Below are 26,154 nucleotides of genomic sequence, written 5' to 3' on the forward strand. Positions count from 1 at the left end.
AATCGGTTCACAATTTTCAAATTTGGAATATCCGGTATTTTGGAATCAGAGTAATCTCATAAATTTCAAAACATTTTATTGTTTTCTTCATAGTATTTGGTACATGTATGCGCATAAATTTCGTTAATTTTGTAATATACTATATGCTTAGCATTTTTAATATATAAGTGTATGATTAATATAAAAAAAATGAACAAACTTGATTACAAAATACATAATGTTAATAAATAAAACATTGAAAATATTTTAGAATTTTTTAGATATCAATAAGTTTAGAACACTTCGGAAAAATTCATAAAATTTGGAATTCTTTGAACCTCTACATACATTCCAATTTCCATTCCAAATTTCTTAAGATATTCGGATTTGGAAATTTTCGAGTTTGAGTTTGAAGGTTTTAATGTTGGAATAGGAAACACCATTACTCTTTGAAAGTTTTAATGGTGTTCTCTTTCTTATAATCTACATTACTCTTTGAAAGTTTTAATGGTGTTCTCTTTCTTATAACACCAAGTCAAACCAATAACAACTTTAACCTTGTTCTATGGCGCTAACAACATCTTATCAAGTATGGAGATTAAGGAGTTCATAGTTTCAATCCATGTCCATAGGCGTTTCGAATTCGATTTCAAATTCAAAATTCTTTACATTTTTGCTTTGTCTGAGGCATTTCCGTAGTTTCGAAATCCATTAAGTGACTCTACATTTTCCCCTACATAATATTAATGCCTAGGCCTACAGTGACAAGCAAAAGTACAAGGAAAGTGCTACTCCCCCTCAAAAGCCATCATCCAAAGTTCATCAATGTCTTCAGGGTGGTTTGGGAGTCAGGTGCTTAAAAAAAAAGCACCCATGAAAAAAAGCTGTGAGGGTTTTAGGTGTTTGGTAAACTAACAAAAAGGGGGTTATTTTGGAAGCTGCTGTGAGAATAAGCTGAAATCAAAGGAAAAAGCTAAAGCAGCTATTTGCAGCTTTGGAAAACTGGCTTTTTTTCAAAGCACACAGAGTTACAATGCTCATTTAATGAAAATACCCACTATCAGACTTTTTTTTTTTTCCAAAAGCACTTTTACAAAAAAGTTTACCAAACACTTTGCTGATTTATTTAACAGCCGCTTATTCTCACAGCACAGCCGTTTATTCTCACAGCAGCTTTTTTTCTAAGCACAGCAATACCAAACCAGCCCTCAATCTGCTAAAAAAATAAATTCCATCGAATGTCACACTAATACAGCAACATACTCATTTGACATCTTGGGGTGAAATGGGAGTTTTACGATTTTTCATATTAAGAAAGACAAGTGAAACAGTAACTTAACTCTGACGAGACAATTCTCGAGTTAAACAGTAGCAAGGAATGATCATACCTTCTAAAAAGCAGGGCTTCCTTCTCTCATTGAGACCAACACAATCATAAATTTCCTTGCTACTGGTTTTCTGATCCCTGCAGAATTTACGAAGGAAAGAGAAAACGGGGGAAAGAAAATTTACTGCTCCAGTTATTGCACCTGCAAGTTAGAAAAGAGTAGACTGAAGGGCTTTTCATTGAACACATAATTATATGAAGCGAACCACAGGATGAAGCTCAGAAATGTCATCCTCACACAGTTGCTGTATGTTGCTCGTAGTTCATTTTGGAAAGCTTTTGAGCACCAGGGTAAGAAATATGAAGCAAACCACAGGATGAAACTCGGGCTGTAAACCACTAGCCAGCAGCAAATCTCTGTATATTTGAAATGATAGTGTGGAGAAAATGAAACTATCATTCCAACGTACCACTGAATAAAGAATTCTCATATGGAAAATGCAAACACAATATAAAGTCTAGTAAATTTGTGAATTATTCAATTTGATGAAATGGAAAGAAGAGAAAAGTGTCCAGAGCGCACCATCTCGGATATAATTGGAATAAGAGGCAAATAATTCCACATCGAGTTTTAAACAGAGACCAGAACAAAACAGATCAAGTGGAGTAGGATTCTTTATTATATTCTTAAGTGTCAGCCCATGAGCAGTAACAATAAGCATGACCCCTCTCTCAGCAATCGAGCGACAGTTTCAGTTTCCATGCCAATCTCATTGACATGATCACTTCAGGCATGTGGTTTTCAACTGCCTCTATCATAACTTTGTGTTGGCATTATGTGGGTCAAGTCCAGATCATACTAACTTCTGATACGAAGAATCCTAGGAATGACTAGGTACAGAAATCTCTATAACGATGAATATAAGTATAGCTTTCACTCAATAGATGTAATTTGATCTGATATGATACAGCAAAAACAAGAGATGAGGAAGCTGAGCCCCCCCCCCCCCCCTCCCCCAAGAAAAAAAAAAAAAAAAAGCGACTAAATGAGCTACTTTGATTCAAAAGAAAGGCGAAGGGTTTGGCAACAAGCAAACGGCTTTCTATCAGAGTAGCAAAAGGTTCCCAACCTTAACAACATAAGTACCATAGGCTGCTTTCAGTTGGTTTCATAAGGGGCTTGTTCATGCTATCAGCAACGTCTTAGATTGAACAACAATACGATGACATACAATCTCCAGGCAGGTTTCCCCTTGAGCCAAGGCAAGATTATCCTTATATTTTTAAGGTTTTCCTCTTTGTATATAACCATAAAAACACTTGTATTTGTAACTTAATGTTTGTTTTAAGTCAAAAGAGACTAGTAGCAAAATGGATTCACAAAGTACAGATAAAAATTCAGTCCCAACAGGAGCCACCAGTAAATAAATGAATGCAAAAAAATTTGGATGATTTGGGCCTTTGTCAAACCTGTCAAATGCATCCAAGAATTGTACTTGACTGCAACATATTTCTATTAACTACATTGAGAAAGAATCAGAGGGCAATAAGGAATGGAGGAAACTGAAGAATTAGAGAGAGAAACAACTGAAAGAGAACAAGTAGCTCAAAATGTTTTTGATTATTTAATCTGTGTTTTACAAATGAGATACAACCAGACTTATATAGCTGGGAGGCTAAATGTTAACAGACTCAACTAACATTTTAACAAACTCTAACAGCTTTAACAATCATTTAACAAACTCTGCTGAGGTGGCCTTCACTACTGATGCTGATGTGGATGCTGATGCGGTATTGATACTCAACAATTTCCACCCTCTCTTAAATAATTTACCTATAAATGGCAACAAAGTTTAAATAATGCACGTGTGTAAATAAAATCCTACTTCAACTCTAACTTTAAACTGCAATCTTCAGCTTGATTGGAAGAAAGAGAAAGTGTACAGATTTAAAAAGACATCACTGCTTTGGGAAGTAAATTGTTTTCTAGTTCTAGTTAATCATATTCATACAAGAACTTAACCGATGATAGCAATCAAGTTCATATAATGAAGCTCCATCAAGAAATAAACAAAAGAAAGCACATATTGGTTCTAACTAAACATTCAATGCGACAAGGTACAGGGGAAGCATAAGAATCATGTGTGTGTGTGTAAGGAACAAAGCATGCGATTGCCTTTACTACAAATGTCATCTGTCAAAATACCAAAGAAAAGAAAAAAGGCCGAAACACTTACCAGAACAAAAATGTTGTTTTGAATTATCACTTGGAAAGCAGAAAGACCACTGGTGTTGTGCGGTTGGACATTACCAACTTGGCTACAAAACTCGCTAATGCAAAACGGCGGTCTTGTATAAGAAGGTAATCACCAATGCGAGACGAACAAAGCCAAAGACATCTTCAGTCATAACCTCATTTCAAGTTAAATGGAAGGCCAATTCAGGTGGCAGGCTGTAAAAACATTTATATTTCCACAACTTGAAGTGCCACAGCAAGTCACTAGGAGTAAGTTACATGGTTGCGCTGAGACACCCCTTAGACCCTTGAATGCCACTTATAACACAAAGTTCATTCTCCTCTTGCTGTCATCCTTACTTTAATAGGTAGGAACCAGGTAAGCTTGCTTGAACAGTGGAACTATATTCAGGCTTTTAAACATAGTTCATATATTGGAAAAAAAAAAAACACAGTTCATATGTCGGGAAGAAATAAGAGGAGAATGTCTAGGATTTGGTAGATCTCTTTCGTTCTAGGATGTGATTTGTCAATTGAATAAAATTGGTAAACTTGATTATCAACCTCAATCCAACTGCAACCTGGGGTTTTATAAGCATTTCGCTCCCTCAGCATCTTTCTCACGTTTCGGACATCATCCCACTTCCCCAACTGCCCATATATATTGGCCAACATGGTCCCATACGCACCATTATTTGGTTCAAGTTGAATCAACTTTTTAACTGCAATTTCTGCGAGATCTGTGCGACCATAAATCTTACATCCATTAAGCAGAGAACCCCATATGACCTCATCGGGTTCAATTTTCATTCCCCTCACAGCTTCCATGGCATCCTCAAATCGACCTGCTCGACCAAGAAGGTCTATCAAGCATCCATAGTGTTCTATCTGAGGCTCAATCCCATAACCCTGAGTCATCAAATCAAAATAAGAAATACCTTTCTCTACCAACCCTTCATGCGTGCAAGCATTGAATAAGCCTACAAAAGTGACCTCATCTGGTCTTACATCAGCCCCACACTGTATCATGTCCTCAAACACACCAATTGCATTGTCACTTTCACCGTGCAGAGCATAAGAGTTGATCATGGAATTCCAAGAGGTCAAGCTTTTTTGCGAGGTCCTGTCGAAAACCCTTCTTGCCACTTTCAAGCTCCCACATTTCCCATACATATCTACTAAAGAATTGGAAACAAATGAATCTGGACCAAGCGCATTTTTGTAAATATAGTTGTGCAGCCATTTACCAAGCTCCAGCATGCCAGTGTGACTACAAGCCGAAAGAACACATACAGCAGTAACCTGATTCGGCCTATTTTCTCGATGTTTCTCCCCATGTGCAATATGAACCATTGTTTTGAACAGAGAAATTGCCTCCGAGAACTGGCCGTTCTGCGTGCAACCCGCAATAACAGCATTCCAAGAAGGGACATCTCTCTCCGGCATTTTCTCGAACAACAACAGAGCACCACCAATGTCCCCAACTCTAGTGTACCCAGAAATCATAGCCGTCCAGGTCACGACATTTTTCTCAGATATTTCTTCAAACACCCGCCTTGCTGAGCCAACATCCGAGCGGAACCTGGAGTAGGAATCAAGAAGAGCCGTTTGCACAACAGGGTATTGACCAAAACCCGATTTCATGATGTGGGTATGCACCAGTTCAGTCCCGTGAGACTTAAAAACCTCTGGACTAGATTTCAAGATGTGGGGGTAGATAAAATGGTTGGGTTGAGGGCTTCCCTGACAAAACATGCGTCGGTACAACAAAAAAACAGAATGGTGGTGGGACTGGGAGGCATAACCAGCAATCATGGCAGCGTAATGGTATACATTCGGGTAGTGGAGGCAGTCGAAGATGAGGCGAGCATAGGGAAGGTTGGCATTGGGGAGAGTGACAAGGCAGAAGCGGACGAGCTTGAAGGCGTAGATTTCACTCTGGCCGTAACCAAGAGTGATGATAAAGACGTGCAGTTGCTTTAGATGGTTGAGGGTTTTGCATTTTGCAAGTAATTGGTTTACATTCAACATCTTCTTTCCCAATGTTGTGTACAAAACTGCATTTGCTCTTCCTCAGACCGGTTAAGACTCCAATACCGAACCAGCAGCAAGCATTGAGGAATGCCCAACAATCACATACAAGCTACAGACATCAGTTTGGATTAAACCTTAATTAAATCTTAAAATTCACACTTGGTACATATTATATAACAAGTCTTCAAAACCTAACACAAAATCCCCTAATTTCCCCAAATCTACAGCGAGAATTAGCTACAAATTTAACTTAAATTGCACTCTTAATTATACAAAGCTAATAGAAAATAAAATAAAATACCTTAATTTAGAAGTGTCTTTGATTGTTTAGAAGCGGAAGAAGGTATCCAATAATTCTACAAAAATAATAAACAAAACTCAATGGAAAGTAGAAAGAATGCCCAGAATAATCCAAGACAAGAGACGAGAGAGGAGAGTGCGTGCGTGCAGGTGAGAGCCTTGAGCGTGACAGATGTTCATTGCGAGACGAGGTTTAAGGTTTAACGGGAGTTCCTTGGCTAAATAGCCAAAAAGATTTTCATACTCTTCACTTTTACTTTGGCCCTAACATTTCAAATCTTTAAAACTGATTCATGAGATTATCCACCGTCCATCATTTTAGTCATTTCGTTAAAAACTCCGTTAAGTTTGGGCAATTTTCAAAGCTTCATAACTCAATCGTTTCTTAATCAAATTCGACCCATAATATATCAAAATGAATATAAGAGATGGCCGAAAAATAGCCTCAAACTTGACTGGTCCGAGGGAAAACTGAAAACCTTGCCGGAAACTGGATAAACTTTAAAAGTTCATAACTTCTTTAATACTCAACAAAATTAAGTGATTCAAAAACAAAAATCATACTTCTCGATAAAACCAAGAGAATGGTACCTTTTGAGATGGCTAAATTACCGTGGTTTGGCCGGAAAACGGGTCGAAAGTGGCTAACTCGAGACCAAGACAGCCACTTTCGAGCCATTTTCCGGCCAAACCACAACGAGTTAGCGGTCGAAAAGGTACCATTCTCTTCATCTCGTCAAGAAGTATGATTTTCGTTTTTGAATCACTTGATTTCGTTGAGTATTAAAGAAGTTATGAATGTTTAAAGTTTACCCAGTTTTCGACGAGTTTTCCAGTTTTCCTTCGGACCAGTCAAATTTGAGGTTATTTTCTAGCTATCTCCGGCAGCCATTGGGCTTCCAAATAGGTATAATCTTATTATACACTTTCTTATCTTCATTTTGATATATTATGGGTCGAATTTGATTAAGAAACGATTGAGTTACGAAGCTTTGAAAATTGTCCAAACTTCCGGCCAAAAGTTTCGGGACACTTAACGGAGTTTTTAACGGAATGACCAAAATGATAGATGATGGACAATCTCAGGGACCACTTTTATCGATTTGAAATGTTAAGGACCAAAGTGATGAGTTATGCAAATCTCAGGGACTATTTTGGCTATTTAGCCGGAGTTCCTTTTCATTTTTAATTTTAATTTGAACAAAGGTTTAAGGTTGTTTAAGGTGAATGAGGATCCTCTTTGTAAGGATTTTAGGATTCTCAAATTGTGTCTGTTCATCATACATCGTGCGATAAGAAATCATTTTAAATACTTTTATTTAAAATCAAACATGAATAGTACCTGATGAAAACTGGTCGCATGATACACAATAAATACAAAAAATTAAAATGATACTAACTTGAATGAATCAAAGGTAGAGGCTAGCGCAAAAGCTACATCATTTGAATAGTATTTCCATCCCACTCTTGTGCTTGTGGTTCTACAATGTCTGTTCGATCATGATACAACTACCTAATTTTACAATCCGCACTGGATTAAGAATTCTAGCGAATTGCTTTGTGTGTTTACTCTCTCTTTTACAGAAGAAAAGGAGGGCTAAAAGATGATGTTTGATGGAACTGAATACTCCTGTTATATATGCTCTTTCATACCTCTTCAAATACCTTTTGGATGTATATGAAGCTATACAACTCTCTCCAAAGAGTTGTGTCTATTAATCAAAACATTTTTAATTAATATTAATATTATGGTATAATCATCAAGTTTAATCCACACAATTAGTGGCTCAAGCCTTAATCATCATTCCAAATTGTCCAACACCTAACTAATATTGTAAAAGATAAAACATATATAGAAGTCTTTGGGAATCTTGTTTCCCCGATGTGGGACAAGAATCTCAAAACTTCCAACACTTTCTTCTTCCTCTTGCATAGGATCTAACGGAACCTTGGCTTCCGTCAGAAATTTCTCAATTCCGACCTTCTTTTTTCTCTTCCCTTGCTGTCTTCCAACATCCATGACTCTTTTCAAGCCCATCTTCTACCCATCCCTTATGGTTCTAGCCTCTTTCTATCCCATTATTTCTCAGATCTGCAACCGTATTTTTTAAGTGCGTTTCGCAGCTCTCTTGGAAGGTGTGCAGAGCATATACTCGGGTGGTCACACCACCATCTTCCATGAGTTTCATTTACTTGTTGGTTGCAGATTTGGATTTTGTGGTATGATGGAAGAGGGTACAATCAGCTTGATTTTCGATTTGGAAGCTTCGTTTGGTTGGATTTTGGTGACTGCAAGAGGCGGTGGTTCGTTGTCGGCAATTTTTTTTTTTTTTGTGGTTCGGTGACTGCGTCTTTTTTCTTAGGGTTTTTGTTTTTCTTTTGTTTGTTTTGGCTCAATCTTTGGGTTGGGTCTTTTGCTTTGGGATTCTTTTTGTAATTTTGGGCTTTATTTGTATTTGAATTCTTGTATGTAATTTTTTCATGTATTGGTAACGAAGAATTTACCTTTGGACCAAAAAAAAAAAAAAACAATTTGTTGGTTTATAGTACACAAAGAATGAATAAAGAAGTAGGTTCAATGTTAAAAACATGTGTTCTATTCCCAATTTTGATAACCAAGAGGAATATTATGGGAATAAGTAGGTTTAATGTTAAAAACATGTGTTCTATTGCCACTTAGTATTACGATCTAGTGATATTCCTCTTCACTTGTAAGTAAGAGGTCTTAGGTTCGATTCTCGTCAAAGGAAAATTTGAACTATATTATTACTAGCTTATTGTGAAACTCACTCCTTCTCCTTAGTGTAGATAATATCATTTGTTAAAAAAAAAACATATGTTATATTCCCAATTTTGATAACCAACAACAACAACAAAGCTTTTTCCCACTAAATGGCGTCAATAAGCTTTTGTTTCACATGTCTAAACCACCGTAACCAATATTTATCTTTCCTTCAATTTAATAAAATTAACTTTTTGTCTTAACCCAATTGTCGAAATAGTGTAAAATGACAGACTAGAAGATAAAAGGAGAGGATATAAAATGGCAAAAGCTAACAACGAATCCTAGTATCACACAAAAAAGGAATGTTGGTAAATTAATTAGTAGAGTATTAGTTTAGGGATTAGTGGAGTATTAGTTTAGGGGTTACCAAATTGAAAAGAAGAAACACGGCTGTAATAAATTTTATTATACTTGCATTACATGCATTAAATTCCACAAATTACAACACTCAAACCTTCCATTCCCAAACCCACCCCTCTCTCTCTCTCTCTCCCCGACGCCATTTGCCCTTTGATCTCTCTGCTCAGTACGACGCCGTGTCGAGTTGATTCTCTGAAATGTCTCAGGTATGATCTTCCGCCCAAACCTTGAAAATTTTCTCTTCATTCCTTCCAAAATGTGAATAATTTATTTTTTCTGTTTCGACGTTGGACTTGTGCTTGTTGGATGAAAAGGGTTTCGCAAGTTTTTTTTTTTTTTGGTTTTTGTGACTCTTTACATTTTCGGTTCCGCTTTCCACTTTTGTGGTACTATGTACCAAGCAGTTATTCTCAAGTTCGAATATTTGAAATGTCTGTTTGGTATCATATTTGAAATTTTTTATTATTTCTTAAAATATTTTTAAAGAATTTTTTTTAAGATTTAAAAACTTGTTTGGTATGTGATTTAAAATTTTTAAATCTTACAACTTAAACTAAATAAAGAAATCCAAAAAGAGGAGGTCAAGGGAGAAAGAGGAGAGAAGAGGGAAGAAAGTAAGGCATGATTGGAGGAAAGAGAAAGAAAAGAAATGATTGGAGAAGATAAAGAGGAAGAGGAGTGAGAAAAAGAACCGAGATAATGAAAAGAGCGGATTGGAGGAGAGACGAAAAAGGTAAAAAAAAAAGAGAAGAGGGAGATAGAAAGAAGAAAAGAGAGAGATAAATTTAGGAGGGTGTATTCAATTGGGATTTTAAGGGATTTTAATTCTTTTAATGAATCTAGGGGTATTCAATCAGGATTTTAAGTGACTCTCTGAAATTCTAGGTGTATTCAATTAGAATTTTAAAATAGTTTATTAAAATCCTTAGAAATCCAGGTGTATTCAATTAAGATTTTAAAGAAGTTTATAACATTTTAGGTGTATTCAATTAGAAATTGATTTTAAAGAATTTGAGAAAGTTAAGGAATTAGAGGGAATTTGAGAGATTTCGTAGTGTATTTTAAGTATCCACAAATCTCACCTCTTCACATGAGATTTCGAGGGAATTGAATCAAAATTTTATATAGAATCTCTACAAATCAATTAAACTCCATAAAAATCCATGGATTTATAAATCCATTAAAATCTCTCACATTCTTAATTGAATACACCCCCCTTAGAGTGAGAGGGAAGGAGGGAGAGAAAAGAAATAGGACTCTAAAATCTCACTTTTTGTTTTTTTAGAGAATAGATTATATTTTTGAATTAGTTTTGAGTTTAATTTTTAAAAATAGTTATATCAAATAAGTTTTTAAGGCTTAAAACTTGAAAATTGTTTTTGAGTATAAAAAGTTAGATTCAAGAATAATACCAAACAGACATTTAGTAGCCCAACTCAGCATTTCTCTGAAATTGAACACAGCAATGCCAACAAAATTGCCATGCTTTTTCGGATATTTTTCGGTTTCTGCCCTTTTAATATAAGAAGATGCATATAACAAATCATATAGAAAAAGAGAAAGTTGCAAGATTGATGAACTTTGTCCTCTTTATATTGATGTCCTGCTCATTTTATTTTTTTTCATTTGTCCTCAAGTACATTGTATACTTGAGTTTTGGTATTTGTTTCTCTTTCATTGTTTCCGAGCTATATAATGTTTAGAGCCAGTGAATTTGTTGGATTTTCAGGACATTCAATATGCCAAAATGCTCGGATTTATGGATGAGGATATGATTAGTGACGCAGAAGATGACTCAGTGGACATTGATGGCATATTTGGCTATGTCTGTTGTATATGCGATGATGGTGGCGACCTCTTGTGGTATGCTCGTGTCATCTTGTTCATATAATACTGATGGTAATCTCAGAAATTCTGTTATGAAATTTATTTCCTAGAATTTACGGGTGAATGTTTTTATGTTCTTGCACAGCTGTGAAGGGAGGTGCCTTAGGTCCTTTCATGCGACTGTAGAGGCTGGAGTGGGATCTGGTTGCAGATCTCTCGGCTTTATGCGGGGTGCTGTCGATGTATGCTCATGTTATATATTTACTTTGAAAGTTCTATTTATTTGTTTTCGTTTGTCATTCTGTTGTTATAATCATCATGACCCTCACTAATTATATATGTTTTTTGAATTGATAGGTGATGTCAACTTTCCTATGCAAGAACTGTAAATTTAAACAACATCAGTGCTATGCTTGTGGGGAGTTAGGGTCCTCTGATAAATCTTCAGAGGCCAAGGTATGAGCTTGTTGTAACTCGAAACAAACTGAACTGCTGTTTAAGTGTTGGATTAGTTTTATATAGTTGTACTGTATGAAGTGCCACTTGATTATTTTTAACCCTACTCAAAGAGTTCTGTAATTTCAGAACTAGTTTGATTGGTCAGAAATATCCTATTTCCTTTATATTCCGCTTACCATATCATTCATTTAATGCATTCACCATTTCTGATGCAAATTTTAGTACGTACGTTTTGGTCACTTTCTCTACCCATTTATATTTCTGATTGAATTTTTCTTTACTAAGATACTTGAATTTCTGCTTCTGTGAAAGATCCGACTTTTTCCTTTTTTTGTTGTTTTATTAAATAGCCAACTTTTCCTTGTATTTCTGTGACTCTGTCAGAAATCATCAGTGTATCCTTTTCTGCCTTTTTATGTTATTATCAATAGTATTGTCAGTAGTAGTAGTATGTATGTGTGTGTGTGTGTATATATTATGTGGCTTTATTTTAAAGAATTCTATTCATGTTCTCTTAGGTTTTTCCCTGTGCTTCCGCGATTTGTGGTCGTTTTTACCATCCGCGATGTGTTGCAAAGTTACTTTGTCAAAATAATAGAGAATCTGCTGAAGAACTTGAAGAAAAGATTTCTCTGGGGGATTATTTTACGTGTCCAGTTCACAAGTGCAGCGTTTGTCAAGAAGGGGAGAATAAGAAGGTCCATGAATTGCAGTTGGCTGTGTGCATGCGTTGCCCTCAATCGTACCATAGGAAATGCTTGCCAAGGTACTCTTGATGGTCTTTTCTTTTGTTTTATATTGAATATTAATGTTACTTCATTTGAGCATCTCGATGGTTGATGCTTGAATATCTTGTAACAGGGAGATTGCTTTTGAGGAGAAGGGAGGAAAATTTGGAGAAGGGAGATCAATACAAAGAGCCTGGGATGATCTACTTCCAAACCGCATACTAATATATTGCACGTATGCATTATATTTTTTGATGAGCTGTTTTTATTTACCTTTGTTGGCTGTAACTTTGAATGGTTTTGTTTTGTTTTCTTCTTTTGACCAGGAAGCATGCGATAAACAGCTACACCGGATCTGCAACAAGGGACCACATAAAATTTCCCGAATTTGAAGAGAGGAAGAGAAAACAGGCATTAGAGGAGCTTGTAGCTAGAAGGAAAGCTCCATCTAAATCGAGAAATGATTCCTATGAAGAGTTGTGTAGGGGGAGAACTGTTCCCACGGTATCCAAACCGAAGCAAAAACCAGTATCTAAACAGGAGCATAGGCCATCTTTTTCTGTGAATCATGAGAATCCAGATGTACTTAGTGTTGATTCAGAGAGGAGGTAACTTTATCAAACTTATGCAATCATATTTCTATCTGTGTTATTACACCCTTAATTCGACACCCTTTTATTTAGACTCGAAGGGATTTGGTATGATTATAGACAATCATGGGTGTCAATATTATTGGTGGTTTTCTATTTTCGGTTCTAAGGTTGATTTTTGCAATTCAGAGTATTGGATCTAATGGAAAAAGCTTCATCTTCATTAACTCTGGAAGATGTTATACGTAAGCACCCAATTCCAACAACTCATGCGTACTCATCAAAGTTTTTTGTGAACAAGAAGATGTTATTAGGAAAGGTGGAAGGCTCGACTGAGGTACATGTAGTGAAAAATCCAAATATTATTTCAGTCTGTAGACAGCGCTATTTGTAATAATTTCTCTTATCAATTAGTTTTGTGATGTTGTCTCTCTATATTAAGGCTGTTCGAACAGCCTTACAAAAACTAGAGAACGGGTGTAGCACTGAAGATGCAGAAGCTGTCTGCGAGCGTGATGTTCTTAACCAGATTTTTATGTGGAAGGTGGTTGCTTATTCTTGTAGCATCCTACATTGTCTCTCATTTTTATGTGGAAAAATCTTTTCATCGGGATGTTCTTTGCTTTAAATCTAGGCTTTCTTTGTTAATGCTTTGATGATATACGTGCCTGATATGCTAGACATATCATATGAGTCTGTTGCCTACTCTGTCAGGTTTTTAGGACATGTTTAAGATTATGGAAAGGTTACAGGAACCAGCTATCATCCTATGCCTGTTGTGTAGGTGCTAGTAGTTGGTTAAGGCGGTTTGAAATTCTGGTCTGCAGTTTGTAATGAAATGCGAAGTTGGTCCTTTTTATACAGACCAACAGACAGTGTACAGAATAATTTTGAAAACATTTAAGTTCTGATATTACCACATTAAATGTTAGTGAAATCTGAAGTTTGTGGCTCTGCTCGTCCTTGTGTGTATGTGAAGTTATGTAATATTTGTCAGTCTTTTGGTCTTGATTATCTTAGTTACCTTCTTTACTTTTGTGTGGTATTTGTACTGATCGTTCAGATTATGACGTTCTCATATTTTTTCATTATACATTTACTTTGATGCAGAAGAAGCTGCATGTTTATCTTGCTCCATTTCTTAATGCCACACGCTACACATCCTTTGGCCGCCATTTTACCAAGGTGGAGAAACTGGAACAGGTAATCTGGTCCTGTTTTCTATTTCATAACTATGTTAAATATTCATATCTTGTTTTACGGTTTTACCTTTGTTCTGTTACTGTATAAATATTTTCTCATCCCCCTCTGATTCCTTGGATTGAAAAACTTCTCCGTCTCACTTACGTATCAGTGTGTGAAGTATGCTTAGTTGCTTACTGAAAAATCAGGCTAGTTATAAATAAAGGCAAATAAATAATTAATACCAAATTTCTCATTGTAATAAATAATACAATTGACAAAAGAATAAATGAAATTTTCTTTTGCATAAATGAAATTCTTTTGGCACAAGGTGATAAGGAGGAAGTACGGCTTGCAGGCTAATGGGTGGGATGCAAATCCTTCGTGCGTGTTTCAAGTCATAGCCCTTGGATAGATACTCCGTCTGGTCTTTCATCGTTCCTAGAGTGCTGCAAGTTTGAGGTGGGCAACAGGGAGAGGGTGAGGTTTTGGGAGGATGGTTGGTTGGAGGGTGGACCATTGAAAGCAGTATCCTAGATTATTCTTGTTATCGAGAAAGCACGACCAGAGCATTTCAACTTTTGTGGATTTTTCTCTTCAGTCTTTGAGCTGGAATTTTGATTTCAGAAGAAATTTGAATGAGCAGGAGATAGCAGAGGTGGCTAGGTTATTACACAAAGGTGGAAAATGTTCGTTTGATTCAATCAAGAGCGGATAATAGAAGGTGGAAACTATATCAGGATTGTTCACTTGCAAATCCTGTAGCTCTTTCTTGTGCAACAATGGATCTGTGCAACATTTTCCACCCTTTTCTCAGATTTGGGAATCAAAAATTCCTCCAAAAGTCAAAGTTCTTGTGTGGTTAGTGGCTATTGGGAAGGTGTGAACACCAGTGCTCAAGTTCAAAGGCGAAGGCCTTTTATTTATATTTCTCCCCATTGGTGCAGCTTGTGTAAATCTGAGGAGGAGAGTGTTAATCATGTTTTTCTCCATTGTTCTTACTCAATACAGTTGTGGTGGAAATTGTTCCAGGAAGTTAGAGCTAGTTGGGTCATTCCAAAGGGTTGTTTCGAGCTTCTAAGCACCAAGTTCAAGGCTTTAGGAAAGGGGAGGAAAGCTAAAGCTTTGTGGGGCTGTTTGGTGTTGGCAGTTTTTTGGAACATTTGGTTGGAGCGTAATAGAAGAGTTTTGAGGATTATAATGGAGTGGGGGTAGAAGAACTATGGGGTAGAGTAAGATACTGGGCAGCCCTCTGGGCATCAGTTTCGAATGAGTTCAGGGATTATTCTCTCTCATATAGTGTGTGATATGTTAGCAGCTGTAAAATGATTTTGGTTCAGTTTTAGTTACTTGTAGATAGATCTACTTGAGAGGTCTTAGCTAGTTTTGCTGGATGGTGGATTTCTTATCCACTATTTTGTAATTCTTTTAATAAATTGTTATCGTTTCTTCTCAAAAAAAAATTTCCTGTCCTGTTTTCACATTATGATGTGATATGACTTCCATGTAAATTGGTCCTGCCATCAAACAAAAGTTAATTAGATGCAGGACTCTTTCAAATATAGTTGCAAGTATAGTTCGTTTAATTTTATATTATTACCTCTTTCCCATATTGTTCAGCCACTTGAAACACTGCATTGATGTGTAAAAGTTTGATTGTTGCCTCCCTCGTTCAAACAGTTTTCTCCATTTGTTTATCTTTTGTGTGGTTATCTCTCTATTAAACTTGAATGGGCATAACTAATACCAAAGAGAATGATAAAATGATGCATTGAATGTGCAGATTGTCGATAGGCTCCATTGGTATGTTCAGCCTGGAGATATGGTAAGCATGTATATACTTGTTTCTGTGAAATCTTGAGTACTTTGGTGTTGCAAGTGCAATTTATATCTTGTCTTGACCTCCCATGCTAATATACATGAGTCACTTCACATACCTATTATATATAGGCGTTCCCATTATAAGAAAAATATCCTAAATAATCATGCCAAACTTGAACGTAAAATTAATGTTTAAAAACTAAATTAGTCCCCCTAATACAGACTTTTAATGACATTATTGGAATTCAAGAGAATTTTCCACACCTAATTAATCTGTGACACAGATGGTGTCCACGCATAATTTCTACGCTTAGGTTAAAATATTTGAATAAGGAACGGCACACATGACAATGTTAGAAAAACCTTGGACAGGGTAACCTTTGAGGTGAGGGACCAAAGTGCAATTTCGGGGAAATTACAGGGGTGGAATATGTCACCCTAAAAAGTGTGCAATATATAGCAAGAGAAACCAACTCATTCCTACGATACTATAGATTTTATATAAAGCAGATTTCCCATGGGAATAATATAATAGTTGTTAATTAAGTTATCTTGATAATGTATGAACTCGCGTGCAACTTACAAATTTATGGTCTCTAAAAAATTTTAAAACAGAAAATTGCAAGCGAGTTATCTTTGGAAAATGGTTTCTGCGTTCTGCGATGTTCATTTTGGATACCGACCTTGCGCTTTATTAATAATTGCTAGTGTTCGTAGTTTTCTATGTGCACACATATTAGGTATATATTCTTGTACAATTTTGAGTTAAGAGCACCTGATTACTTATGATCCCAATGAGCAGATAGTGGACTTCAGTTGTGGTTCCAATGACTTCAGTATCCTAATGAGCAAAAAGCTTGAACAGACAGGGAAGAACTGCTTGTATAAAAACTATGACTTGTTTCAGCCAGAGGTAATATCCATTATTTAAGTTCTTGTAAGGCCTATCACATATGATTATGATCTCTGTAGACACGGTGGTATGGGTCACCTGCCTTAATACTTGACATTTTTATTAAGAATTTGGGCATGTTGTCTGAAACGCTTGCTTCTTCCATTGGTCTCTTACACTATGTTTGGCTTAAACCATCATATCGCCTAATTTTGTTTGGTAGACGGGGAGGAAAATAAGTTTAAGGCATATCACTGCTAAAATAGGTTGACGCACACAAAATCTTCTCATCTTTTATCTCACCAACCTTTATGGTATTGGACCCCATTGGTTATGGGAGGCCTTGAGAGGTCTGCTTCCCTTCCACTTTTCCTCTCCTACCAAACAAGAGATGTCCCATTCTTCCTTCCCTTTTTCTCTACCCCTCCATTCACCCCTCTTATTTTCCTTCTGAGCAGAAATAGTGGTGTGCGGTGCGCATTACTTTGAGAAGCTGCAGATTTCTTACAGTACAGATCAACAACATATTCAAATGTGGTTGCTCATACATTTTACCGACAGTTTATCACACAGAGAAGTGTTTTGGGCTATTTTTGTTGTTTTTTCTTAATTTCTGAAGCTCTTAAGTAATCTTTATAAGGGGGACCTACTGTATTGAAATTGTTTCTTACAGATTTGCGAGTACTTACAGTCGTTTGCTGCCCGTTTGAATCCCTACTGTATTGAAGTTTTGGGTTTTACTGGGTCTTGGGCATAGCAGAAATGAAATTTGGACAACCCACACTTGATTTCTATACCTGGTTCTTGATTCCGATCAGCGTCATTTGTGCTTAATAAAGTTATTTTAAAATGTTTATTTTTATTGTGGTTATTTGCCTCTTCTTACGTTGTTCTCTTATATAGGTTGGTTTGTAGAGCATTATATGCATGTGCTGATTTAAATGCTATAAAAATAACAAAAAATGTTGGAAATTCTTGTTTTGATGTACATTCTGATTTGGCAGAACGATTTTAATTTTGAGAAGAAGGATTGGATGACTGTTAAAAGAGAGGAGTTACAGAAAGGGGGGCCATTGGTAAAAATTGAGGCTTCGTTTTTTAAATAACAAGATGTCTGGGTATGAAACCTCACTATTTCCTTATATTTGCTTCTTGAGCAGATCATTGGACTGAACCCTCCTTTTGGAGTCAAAGCAGCTTTGGCTAACAAGTTCATTGACAAGGCTCTTGAATTTGAGCCAAAGCTCCTCATTCTTATTGTTCCACCAGAAACACAAAGGTAGTATGCAGTTGTCTGTCTCTCTGATCTCGCTTACTCACAAACACACAAATGCACCCTCATTGGGTGTCTGGGGAATGTCCATGCACACGGGAATGTGCATGGACACGCATACTTCTTGCTTTTCATTATATTCGACCCAAATTTGTTATTATGTTCCTCATGTAAGCCGTCCACCAGGTTGGATGGAAAGAAATCACCCTATGAGCTGATTTGGGAGGATGATCGGTTATTATCTGGGAAGGTAAAGCTAATATATTAGAATCTCAGTTTCCTGAGTTTGTATGTTAGAATCTCAGTGTCATGGTGGCTCTTGTCTCTGTGCAGTCATTTTATCTTCCTGGATCGGTTGACGTGGATAACAAACAAATCGATCAGTGGAATTTGATATCGCCGCCGCTTTATCTTTGGAGTCGTCGTGATCGAGCGGCTGAGCACAAGGCCATAGCTCAAAAGCACGGCCACTCCTTTGGAAGATAGGATGAGGATGGAAGAGGTTATCTGAGCAAAAGCGCTTGTAGATTTGTAGTTCCAGGAAGATATGTTTATGACCCGAATTAGGATCAGAGGTTGAGAAATCATGAGAAAGCACAATAGAACCAAGTACGATTAATACTTCGATGATTTTTATTAGTTCTCTAACACTCTCGTTTGATTAGTAAATTTAAGATTATTAAAGAATTTTAAAATTACTAAAATTGATATACGGAATTTTATTTTATAGAATTTGTGAATTTTCTTGTTTGGTTAACTTAAAATAATAATAGAATTTGAAGACGAAATTTGTTATTTTAAACTCACTCATAGAAGTTTGGAGATGATACCTATTTACAAGCAATTTAAACTTTGGAATTGGAGGTCTCAAACTGCAAGTTTTTCTTCCACGCGAAAAATTCTAAATTTTTGTATTTATAAATCTAAACAAGAGAATTAGTGCATGTCAATTTATAAATTCAGATTTTTGTCGAGGTTCAAATTTTATTTCTCTCATCCAACCTTAGTGTATCTAAATCTAATAAATGAGTGTAAATGGACTTATATCTTATTAGAGCCGTTATTGAGGATGGGTAGGACAGTTGACTATTAAAGGGATTCAAAACTAGCCGTCAGAGAAAAACCAAACGAAAATTTCTTTGCCACCAACTCCAACCTTTAGCTTTGGAGTCGGCGACAATCTTCTTGAAAATCATTCTTCGTCTCTTCCCTCTCACTTTCCGTTTACATTTTTTGGTGTTGAATTATTGCTTTGAAACATTGTAGTCAACTTGATAACCTTCGTTTTTTGACTCACGCACACAATTAACACAAGGTTTTGAATCCAGTTATCACCTTCGATATAAGGTTGAAGCAAAAGCCATGGAAAATGTCGATTTGCGTTGACATTGAGTTTAGTTAGTACGACATTAGCAGGTGCATCGATATAGCTTTCCGATGTCCGGAATGTGGATCGGTAACCTGATTTTATTCTTTTATTTTGTTTCTATTTAATAATTTTGAAGAATTGTCTTGGAGTTTGGTTTGATTTCTCTTTGTAGGACAGTTTGCTAGTTTGTTTACTCTCTATAGGAGAGTGCTTGTTTTTAACTTTCGTTTTGATGTGCTACCTCTTTCGGATCTTTTGGATTTATGTGTGAAAGGTGGAGTTGTTTGATTTGCTGAATCTACTTCATTTGGTGTTCTAGGGTCGTGGCAATGATTTTTTTTTTTTTGTTTTTTGTTTTTTTGAAGAACTAGAGAATATCATTAACCAGTGCCGAAGTCAAAGAGAAGTACAGAAAGCCACAAAGGGCAAACAACGACATATATGAAAATTAGACTAAAGGAAAAGCTATGACACGAAGAACCATTCATGTCACCCTTAACTTGCATCAAACAAAAGCTAAGTTGGAGGGACGCCAGGTAGACCATCCTTGTTCATAAAACGTACAAATGAAAATGGGAGTCGAACCCAGATTAAGTCGCACATCTCCGCACCAGCATGCGACGCCACATAATTCGCCGCTCCATTGGCTGATCTTGGTACCCAAGACCAGGCACACGAACTGAAGCCCTCACCTTCCCTGTGAATCTTCCACAAGGTCAGGAAGACCTCCCAATTTCCTTGGTCAATACTTCCATTTAGCCGAGAGATAATCTCCTTCTAGTCCGACTCCATCACAATACTCGAGAAGCTCCATCTGCTTAGCCATCACACATCCCTCCAAAACACCCCTTGCTTCAGCCACTAACGCACTAGGGGCCACGACCTCCCTTCGCACTGCCAAGCAACGAGAGGAAGAGTCACGGAGCACGACCCCAATATGGCAACACTCATTCACCCGCTTCCAACTGCTGGCATCCACGTTCACCTTCACCACTCCCTGCACCGGAGGAGACCAAGAGGGAGAAGCCCCGGCGCTTGGGTCCGTCACACCCCGCATGACCCTTTGCTCCGAGCATGCCTCCAAGTAAGAAGAGGCAGCCATGGAAATAGCAAGCACAGTTTTCGACGGAGGTGATTAGGTGGTGCAATAGACCCATGGGTATCGTACTCTCTATCGCAATTTTTGGTTTGAGATTTTGTTCTCACATGATCTCGTTGTAACACGAAATTTAATAGTTTTATAGATCTAAGTAATCGTGCGGTTCTCGATGAGCTCGGACGAGTGCTTAAAGTCTACTCATTGCTTTGCGAGTAGTGATGCTTTATTGTAATATTTTTATATCTAGTTTGCAAGGATCCTTTTGGGGGCGAGTTCTTCATAATATGTATTTGTAATGCATTTTTATCAGTAAATAAAATATCGTACTTCAAAAAAAAAAAAAAAATTCCAAAACTAAGGACGCAAAGCCAAGAAAATATGCATACGGAGAAACAAGATTTACAATATTATTTTCATTTGAAAACAATGTGTCAAGAAGGATCCATTGTAGCTTTTGTCTGGATCAACAAAAACTCATCCGTAAACCTTAAAGTAATTGACGCTATTGTTAATAAGAGAACATTCCAAATGTTTCTTGATGTTGTTGTTTTATTAGTGTGGTACCGTCAGCAATTAGTGAATGAATAATGTTAGGGAGACCAAATCTTTAAATCAAATTTGCAAATCAAATGATGTGTCACCAATAAGAGATAAACACATTAACCGACACTTAATTAATAATCCAATCATTTACAATCACATTATTTGGTTTAAAAAATTTGATCTCCCTATCACTACCCAAACCGTAGATTACAGAATAGAACAGAAGAGCAGAAGAACAAAAGAACAAAACCTCTAAGAGATAAAAAAAAACACAAAATAAACATATAAAACTAAGCCTTTAATTTGAACTAGACACTCTAAAATGTTAACAAGACTTTCCGTTCGAATTCACAGGAACCTCCAATTTGCATGCCACATTATACTCATTACTCAACAATCTTTCTTTCACCTTTCTTTCATTGGAACATTCTTGCACTTGGTAGGGTTGAATTTAAAACCCCCTGCAGATGTTTCATTATAACCACTCAATGGAACCTTCACTTGCTTGCAATAGATCTTCGGTGAGTCCGTAATTTTCTTCAATATCCTGACGCGTTTGTATCTGATACGAAGACGAAACTCTACACCAATGTTGTAAACACCGGCAGCAGTCTCCAAGTTAAACTTAGAAACGTCATGTTTTCGAAACTTAACCCACTGCTGCCCTTGAAGAACTACAGGCACAACGGTGGTGTTCTTGTGGTCTTGGTAAAAAGGTGTCGAACTCAAACTCGCAACAAAAAACTTCTTGTTTCTCTATTTGCCAATGACTTGGATGCCACGGTAGTCTATGCCGGCCCTTTTGTTGGAATTTCTGATGGTAAAGTTGAGTGCAAGGTTGTAGTTGAGAATGTTGTTTCTGCCGGCAGCGAAATCAAATTGGGTGAGAGATGCGTCAGTGATGGTGATTTTGGGCTCATTGGGAAGGACGCATAACCAGATTAAGGAGTAGAAGGAAAAGGCTATTACCCCGAGGAAGGCGAGGATGGTGAGGATGGTGAGGATGTTGAGGATGACACCAAGGCAGCTGCAGTAGTCACGCCGTGAACGAGGTATCGTGTACTACAATGTGGAATTAATGCAAACGTACGTATAAAGTTTAAAACACACAAGGGCTTAAGGGAAAGTTTTGGCTTTGTCTTATGAACAAGTGATGATGCTGGAGTTCTCCGTACGCCTGAGAAGAGTACCCTTTCATACAATTGTGATTTGTAAGCCAAGGCATTTATATAGCCTTCAAATTAACCCTAATTGAAGTAGGAAATCACATAGGATAAAGGGAAAGTAATACTATTACGACCAGGAAAGGAAGCTATATACTAAATCCTTATGGAAAGAGAGTTAGCATTACGGTCTAATGGTACTTCTCTTAGCCTAATTGTTAGGAATGACGAATTCACAACCGATTTATTTTCCGATAATCCCATCCCATTAGGCATTAGTATAAATATATTGTTGCTTAAAAAAATCCTTGAGATAAAAGAAAGCACATAGTAAAGTACCTAAAAACCTGAAAAAGGGGAGTATTGATTCAAACATGGAAATTAATTACTGATCCAAATGCCCATGTTTCCTGAATATCAACCTTTTTCCAGGTGCACATTTCAAATAACTCAAAATCTGCATTACAACAGCCATGTGATCTTTACTAGGGGAATGCATGAATTGACTCACCACACTTACAACATATGCAATATCTGGCCTCGTGATATCCAAGTAAATAAATTTTCCTACTAGCCTTTGGTACCTTTCTCTATTTGTTGGGACTTGGTCAGGATAAATTGCTAAATGATGATTCTGAACTATAGGTGTTTCTGCTGGTTTACACACCAACACCCTTGTCTCAGACAAAAGATCCAAAACATACTTCCGTTGTCCCTCACAAGAACGAGCAACTTCAATTCCCAAGAAGTACTTCAAGCCACCTAAGTCTTTCATCTCAAACTCCGAAGAGAGATACCCCTGTAGTCTCTTCATCTCTTCAACATCATCACTAGTAACTACCATATCATCCACATTAATTATTAACAAGGTAACCTTACCTTCTCTACGTTTAATAAACAAAGTGTGATATGCATTTCCTTGTCGGTAACCATATTTCTTCATTGCCATAGTGAATCTCCCAAACCACGCCCTAGGTGACTGTTTCAGTCTATAAAGAGTTTTTCGCAACCTACACACTTTGCCCACTCTATTCGACACTTCATACCCGGGTGGAAGCTCCATGTAAAGTTCTTCTTCCAGGTCTCCATGTAGAAAATCATTTTTTACGTCAAATTGCTTCAATGGCCAATCAAAGTTAGCAGTTAAAGACAAAAGAACTCGAATAGTGTTCATTTTTGCTACTGGGGCAAATGTTTGTTGATAATCTACTCCGAAAGTCTGTGTGTACCCCTTAACAACCAACCTTGCCTTGTATCTGTCAATAGTCCCGTCTGCATTGTGTTTGATGGTGAATACCCATTTGCACCCCATTGGTCTTTTCCCTTGAGGTAGTGACTCCACGCTCCAAGTCCTATTTTTCTGTAGAGCCTCCATTTCGACCTCCATTGCTTTTGTCCATCGAGGATCTAGCAAAGCTTCTTCCACTCTTGTTGGGATTTTGATTCCATCCATTGTATTCACCATGGCTTGGTACTTAGAGGACAATCGATGAGTAGAGACATACTTTGCAATAGCATATCTGACATTTCCATCAGGAGAATACCTGTCAAGTGGTTTCCCACGATTTTGTCTAGATGTTAACACATACGTACTTTCAATATTAGTCAAATTATGAGCTCCATCAAGTTGGGATAAACTTACCTCATGGATATTCTCGGGCACATGGACGGGTACACCTAGAAGAGGGTTATTTGCTGTTTCCCTGCTGCCTTGATATTGTGCACTTGACCCTACACTGGATTGCTCACTGACCAGTGTGCTGGGCTGTGCCAAGCCCTCAGGTCCATTCCTCGACTGGAGCTCATTTGCTGTTTCACGGTTCTCAAAACCAGCCAAGCTCAAATTAGACTTACTCGCATTATTGGGCTCAACCTCACGGATTGGGAAATCTAGCAGCTCTTGGCCTTGCTGGCAGTTACTGTCACCATGGCAGACATCATGCTGCTGGGTTGCACGGTGCCCATCCTCTTGCCTAGTTGGAAGATCAATCCAACTGTAATCTTCTTGTGTGTGTATCTTCCCCTGAAGGTTATAGTTGGTGTGATTAGTGACAAAGAACATCTCGTGCTCAGAAAACGTAACATCCATGGTGACATACGTATGCTTGGTAGGTGGGTCGTAACACCGGTACCCTTTTTGCTGACCATTAAATCCCAAAAAAATACATCTAACAACGCATGGATCCAACTTACTGCGTTGATTTTTATGAAGATGTACATAGGCCACATACCCAAAGATACGTGGTGACAATTGGAGAGAAGATGGTAACGTCACATCTTCAGCAAAAACTTCCATCGGAGTTCAAAAATTATGTACTCTGGTAGGCATGCGGTTCATTAGGTAGACCGAATGTCTGACGGAATCCGCCCAATAAGAGTGAGGGGCGTGAGCACCAATAAGAAGTGCTCGAGTGGTTTCCAAAATATGTCTATTTTTGCGTTCAGCTACCCCATTTTGTTGTGAGGTTTGTGGGCAAGTAGTCTTATGAAGGATGCCACGTTCCTGGAAAAATTGAGAGAGTTCGATACTGAGATATTCACCACCATTATCTGATCGGAGAACCTTAAAGGGAAGAGAGTATTGATTTTCAACCATGTGATAAAATTGTTGAAAAATTTTCCCAACCTCACTTTTATGTTTCATACTGTAAAGCCATGTCATCCTGGTGCAGTCATCCACAAAAATAATAAACCAACGAACTCTCTGAATAGTAGCAATGGAAAAGGGCCCCCACACATCAGAATGAACTAACTCAAAAGGCACTGTTCTTTTATTGAAACTCAAATGATAAGAAGTACAATGGCTTTTTGCTAGAATGTAATCATTACACTGAAAATCAGAGTCTGAGATGAGACGAAATAAAGACGGAAGTAATTTTTTCAAATAACTAAAAGAGGCATGCCCTAATCGACAATGCCATTACCAGATTGTCTTATTCTTATTCGGCTGGCTATTGCACACTTGATTCAATTTGCTTGCCGACACATCATCCACATAGTATAACCCTCTCCTCTTAGTACCACGCCCAATGATCGCCCGAGTCTGGATATCCTGAAGTAGGCAAAAAGTGGGAAACATTAACACAACACAATCTAATTGCTCAATAACTTGACCAACAGAGAGTAGATGATTGGACAATGACGAAAAAAGTAGTGCATTGTGAATAGACAAAGATGAAGTAAGGGAAATAGAACTTGCTCTAGTTACAGGAGCAACATCACCATTGGCTGTGATGACATCCTCTTTAGATGGTAAAGTCATGTGATAAAATAATGATGCATCGTAAGTCATATGATCTGTAGCTCCAGAGTCAATTATCCAACCAGTATCTCTTTCGGTGGACGATATTAAAACAATACCGATTTTACCTGAGTCTTCCGAGTTGTCATTCATGGAAATCTGATTGATTAGAGATAGTAATTGACCTGTCTCATCAACCTTGGATGCTGCTTCCACGGCTTGCCTTGCTAATTGGGCTTCTGCTGTGATAAGGTGGGACAATCTGGGCCCTGATTGGCCCGCTGCAATAGCCACAACACCTCTACCATTATCAGCCTTTTCCTGTTGAGCTTTGGGCCTAACATGACCTCCTCCATTCGGTGTTGCACCTTGTCCCGCAGCTGCAACTCGTACTTGTCCCGAGGTGCGTTTGTTTCCTCGTGTTTTCAATTCTTTTTTCTTTTCCCAGTACAATTCTGGGTAACCATGGATTTTAAAACAGGTTTCCTCGGTGTGTCTAGTTCCATTACAATGATTGCAATGGAGTTTGTCTTTGTCAATATCATCCTGTGTATGGGATAACCTAGAGTTACCAATAGATGCTGTGGTGGTCTTTGTTCCCATCATAATGGCCTGCCTTTGAGATTCGCGTCGTACTAAATTAAAACATTCTTCTATTCTAGGAATAGGCTTCATCCTTAGAATCTCACTCCGAACTTGGCCAAAGCCACTATCTAAACCAGCAAGAAAATCATACACCCTATCCTTTGCAAGTTCTTCTTTACGAGTTTTCAAATCCGCTCCACACACCATACGAAGAGGACGTCTCTTGTCGAGGTCCTGCCATACACCCTTCAATTCGGTGAAGTACAGGTTAACCGGACGACTATCTTGTCTTGTCCGTGTAGCCTTGCATTGGAGTTCATAATATTGTGACTCATCAGAACCATCATAGAACATCTGGGTG

At 37.5% G+C, this 26,154-nt stretch overlaps 2 protein-coding genes across 2 annotated transcripts; one reads left to right on the top strand and one right to left on the bottom strand.

Moving 5' to 3' along the window:
• Positions 1 to 2,908: 2,908 nt before the first annotated feature.
• Positions 2,909 to 7,914, bottom strand: LOC126590350 (pentatricopeptide repeat-containing protein At1g33350). Its single transcript, XM_050255828.1, has 3 exons — positions 7,782 to 7,914; positions 3,544 to 5,614; positions 2,909 to 3,140 (listed from the first exon to the last, which is right to left on the bottom strand). Exons 1-2 carry the CDS (start codon positions 7,912 to 7,914, stop codon positions 3,999 to 4,001), a joined length of 1,749 nt encoding a protein of 582 aa, XP_050111785.1. The 3' UTR covers positions 2,909 to 3,140; positions 3,544 to 3,998.
• Positions 7,915 to 8,973: 1,059 nt separating this feature from the next.
• LOC126589748 (protein ENHANCED DOWNY MILDEW 2-like) lies at positions 8,974 to 18,525 on the top strand. Its single transcript, XM_050255132.1, has 16 exons — positions 8,974 to 9,227; positions 10,751 to 10,884; positions 10,994 to 11,090; positions 11,206 to 11,304; positions 11,826 to 12,073; positions 12,169 to 12,270; positions 12,362 to 12,643; positions 12,815 to 12,962; positions 13,068 to 13,169; positions 13,736 to 13,828; positions 15,591 to 15,632; positions 16,431 to 16,541; positions 17,525 to 17,596; positions 17,681 to 17,799; positions 17,980 to 18,043; positions 18,127 to 18,525. Exons 1-16 carry the CDS (start codon positions 9,219 to 9,221, stop codon positions 18,277 to 18,279), a joined length of 1,875 nt encoding a protein of 624 aa, XP_050111089.1. The 5' UTR covers positions 8,974 to 9,218; the 3' UTR covers positions 18,280 to 18,525.
• The last annotated feature ends 7,629 nt before the right edge of the window (positions 18,526 to 26,154 follow it).

This window comes from Malus sylvestris, chromosome 11 (genome assembly GCF_916048215.2).
Source record: "Malus sylvestris chromosome 11, drMalSylv7.2, whole genome shotgun sequence".
Classification (NCBI taxonomy): Eukaryota; Viridiplantae; Streptophyta; class Magnoliopsida; order Rosales; family Rosaceae; genus Malus; species Malus sylvestris.

What these genes read in the sequence shown, in the direction of transcription:
- LOC126590350 (XM_050255828.1), bottom strand. Translation starts at nt 7,914, where the DNA reads ATGGGCTTGAAAAGAGTCATGGATGTTGGAAGACAGCAAGGGAAGAGA. An exon ending in GGAAGAAGAAAGTGTTGGAA is followed by an intron (nt 5,615 to 7,781) that starts GTTTTGAGATTC and finishes AACCGGTCTGAG; the next exon opens with GAAGAGCAAATGCAGTTTTG.
- LOC126589748 (XM_050255132.1), top strand. An exon ending in CGCATACTAATATATTGCAC is followed by an intron (nt 12,271 to 12,361) that starts GTATGCATTATA and finishes TCTTTTGACCAG; the next exon opens with GAAGCATGCGATAAACAGCT. An exon ending in ATGACTTGTTTCAGCCAGAG is followed by an intron (nt 16,542 to 17,524) that starts GTAATATCCATT and finishes CTGATTTGGCAG; the next exon opens with AACGATTTTAATTTTGAGAA.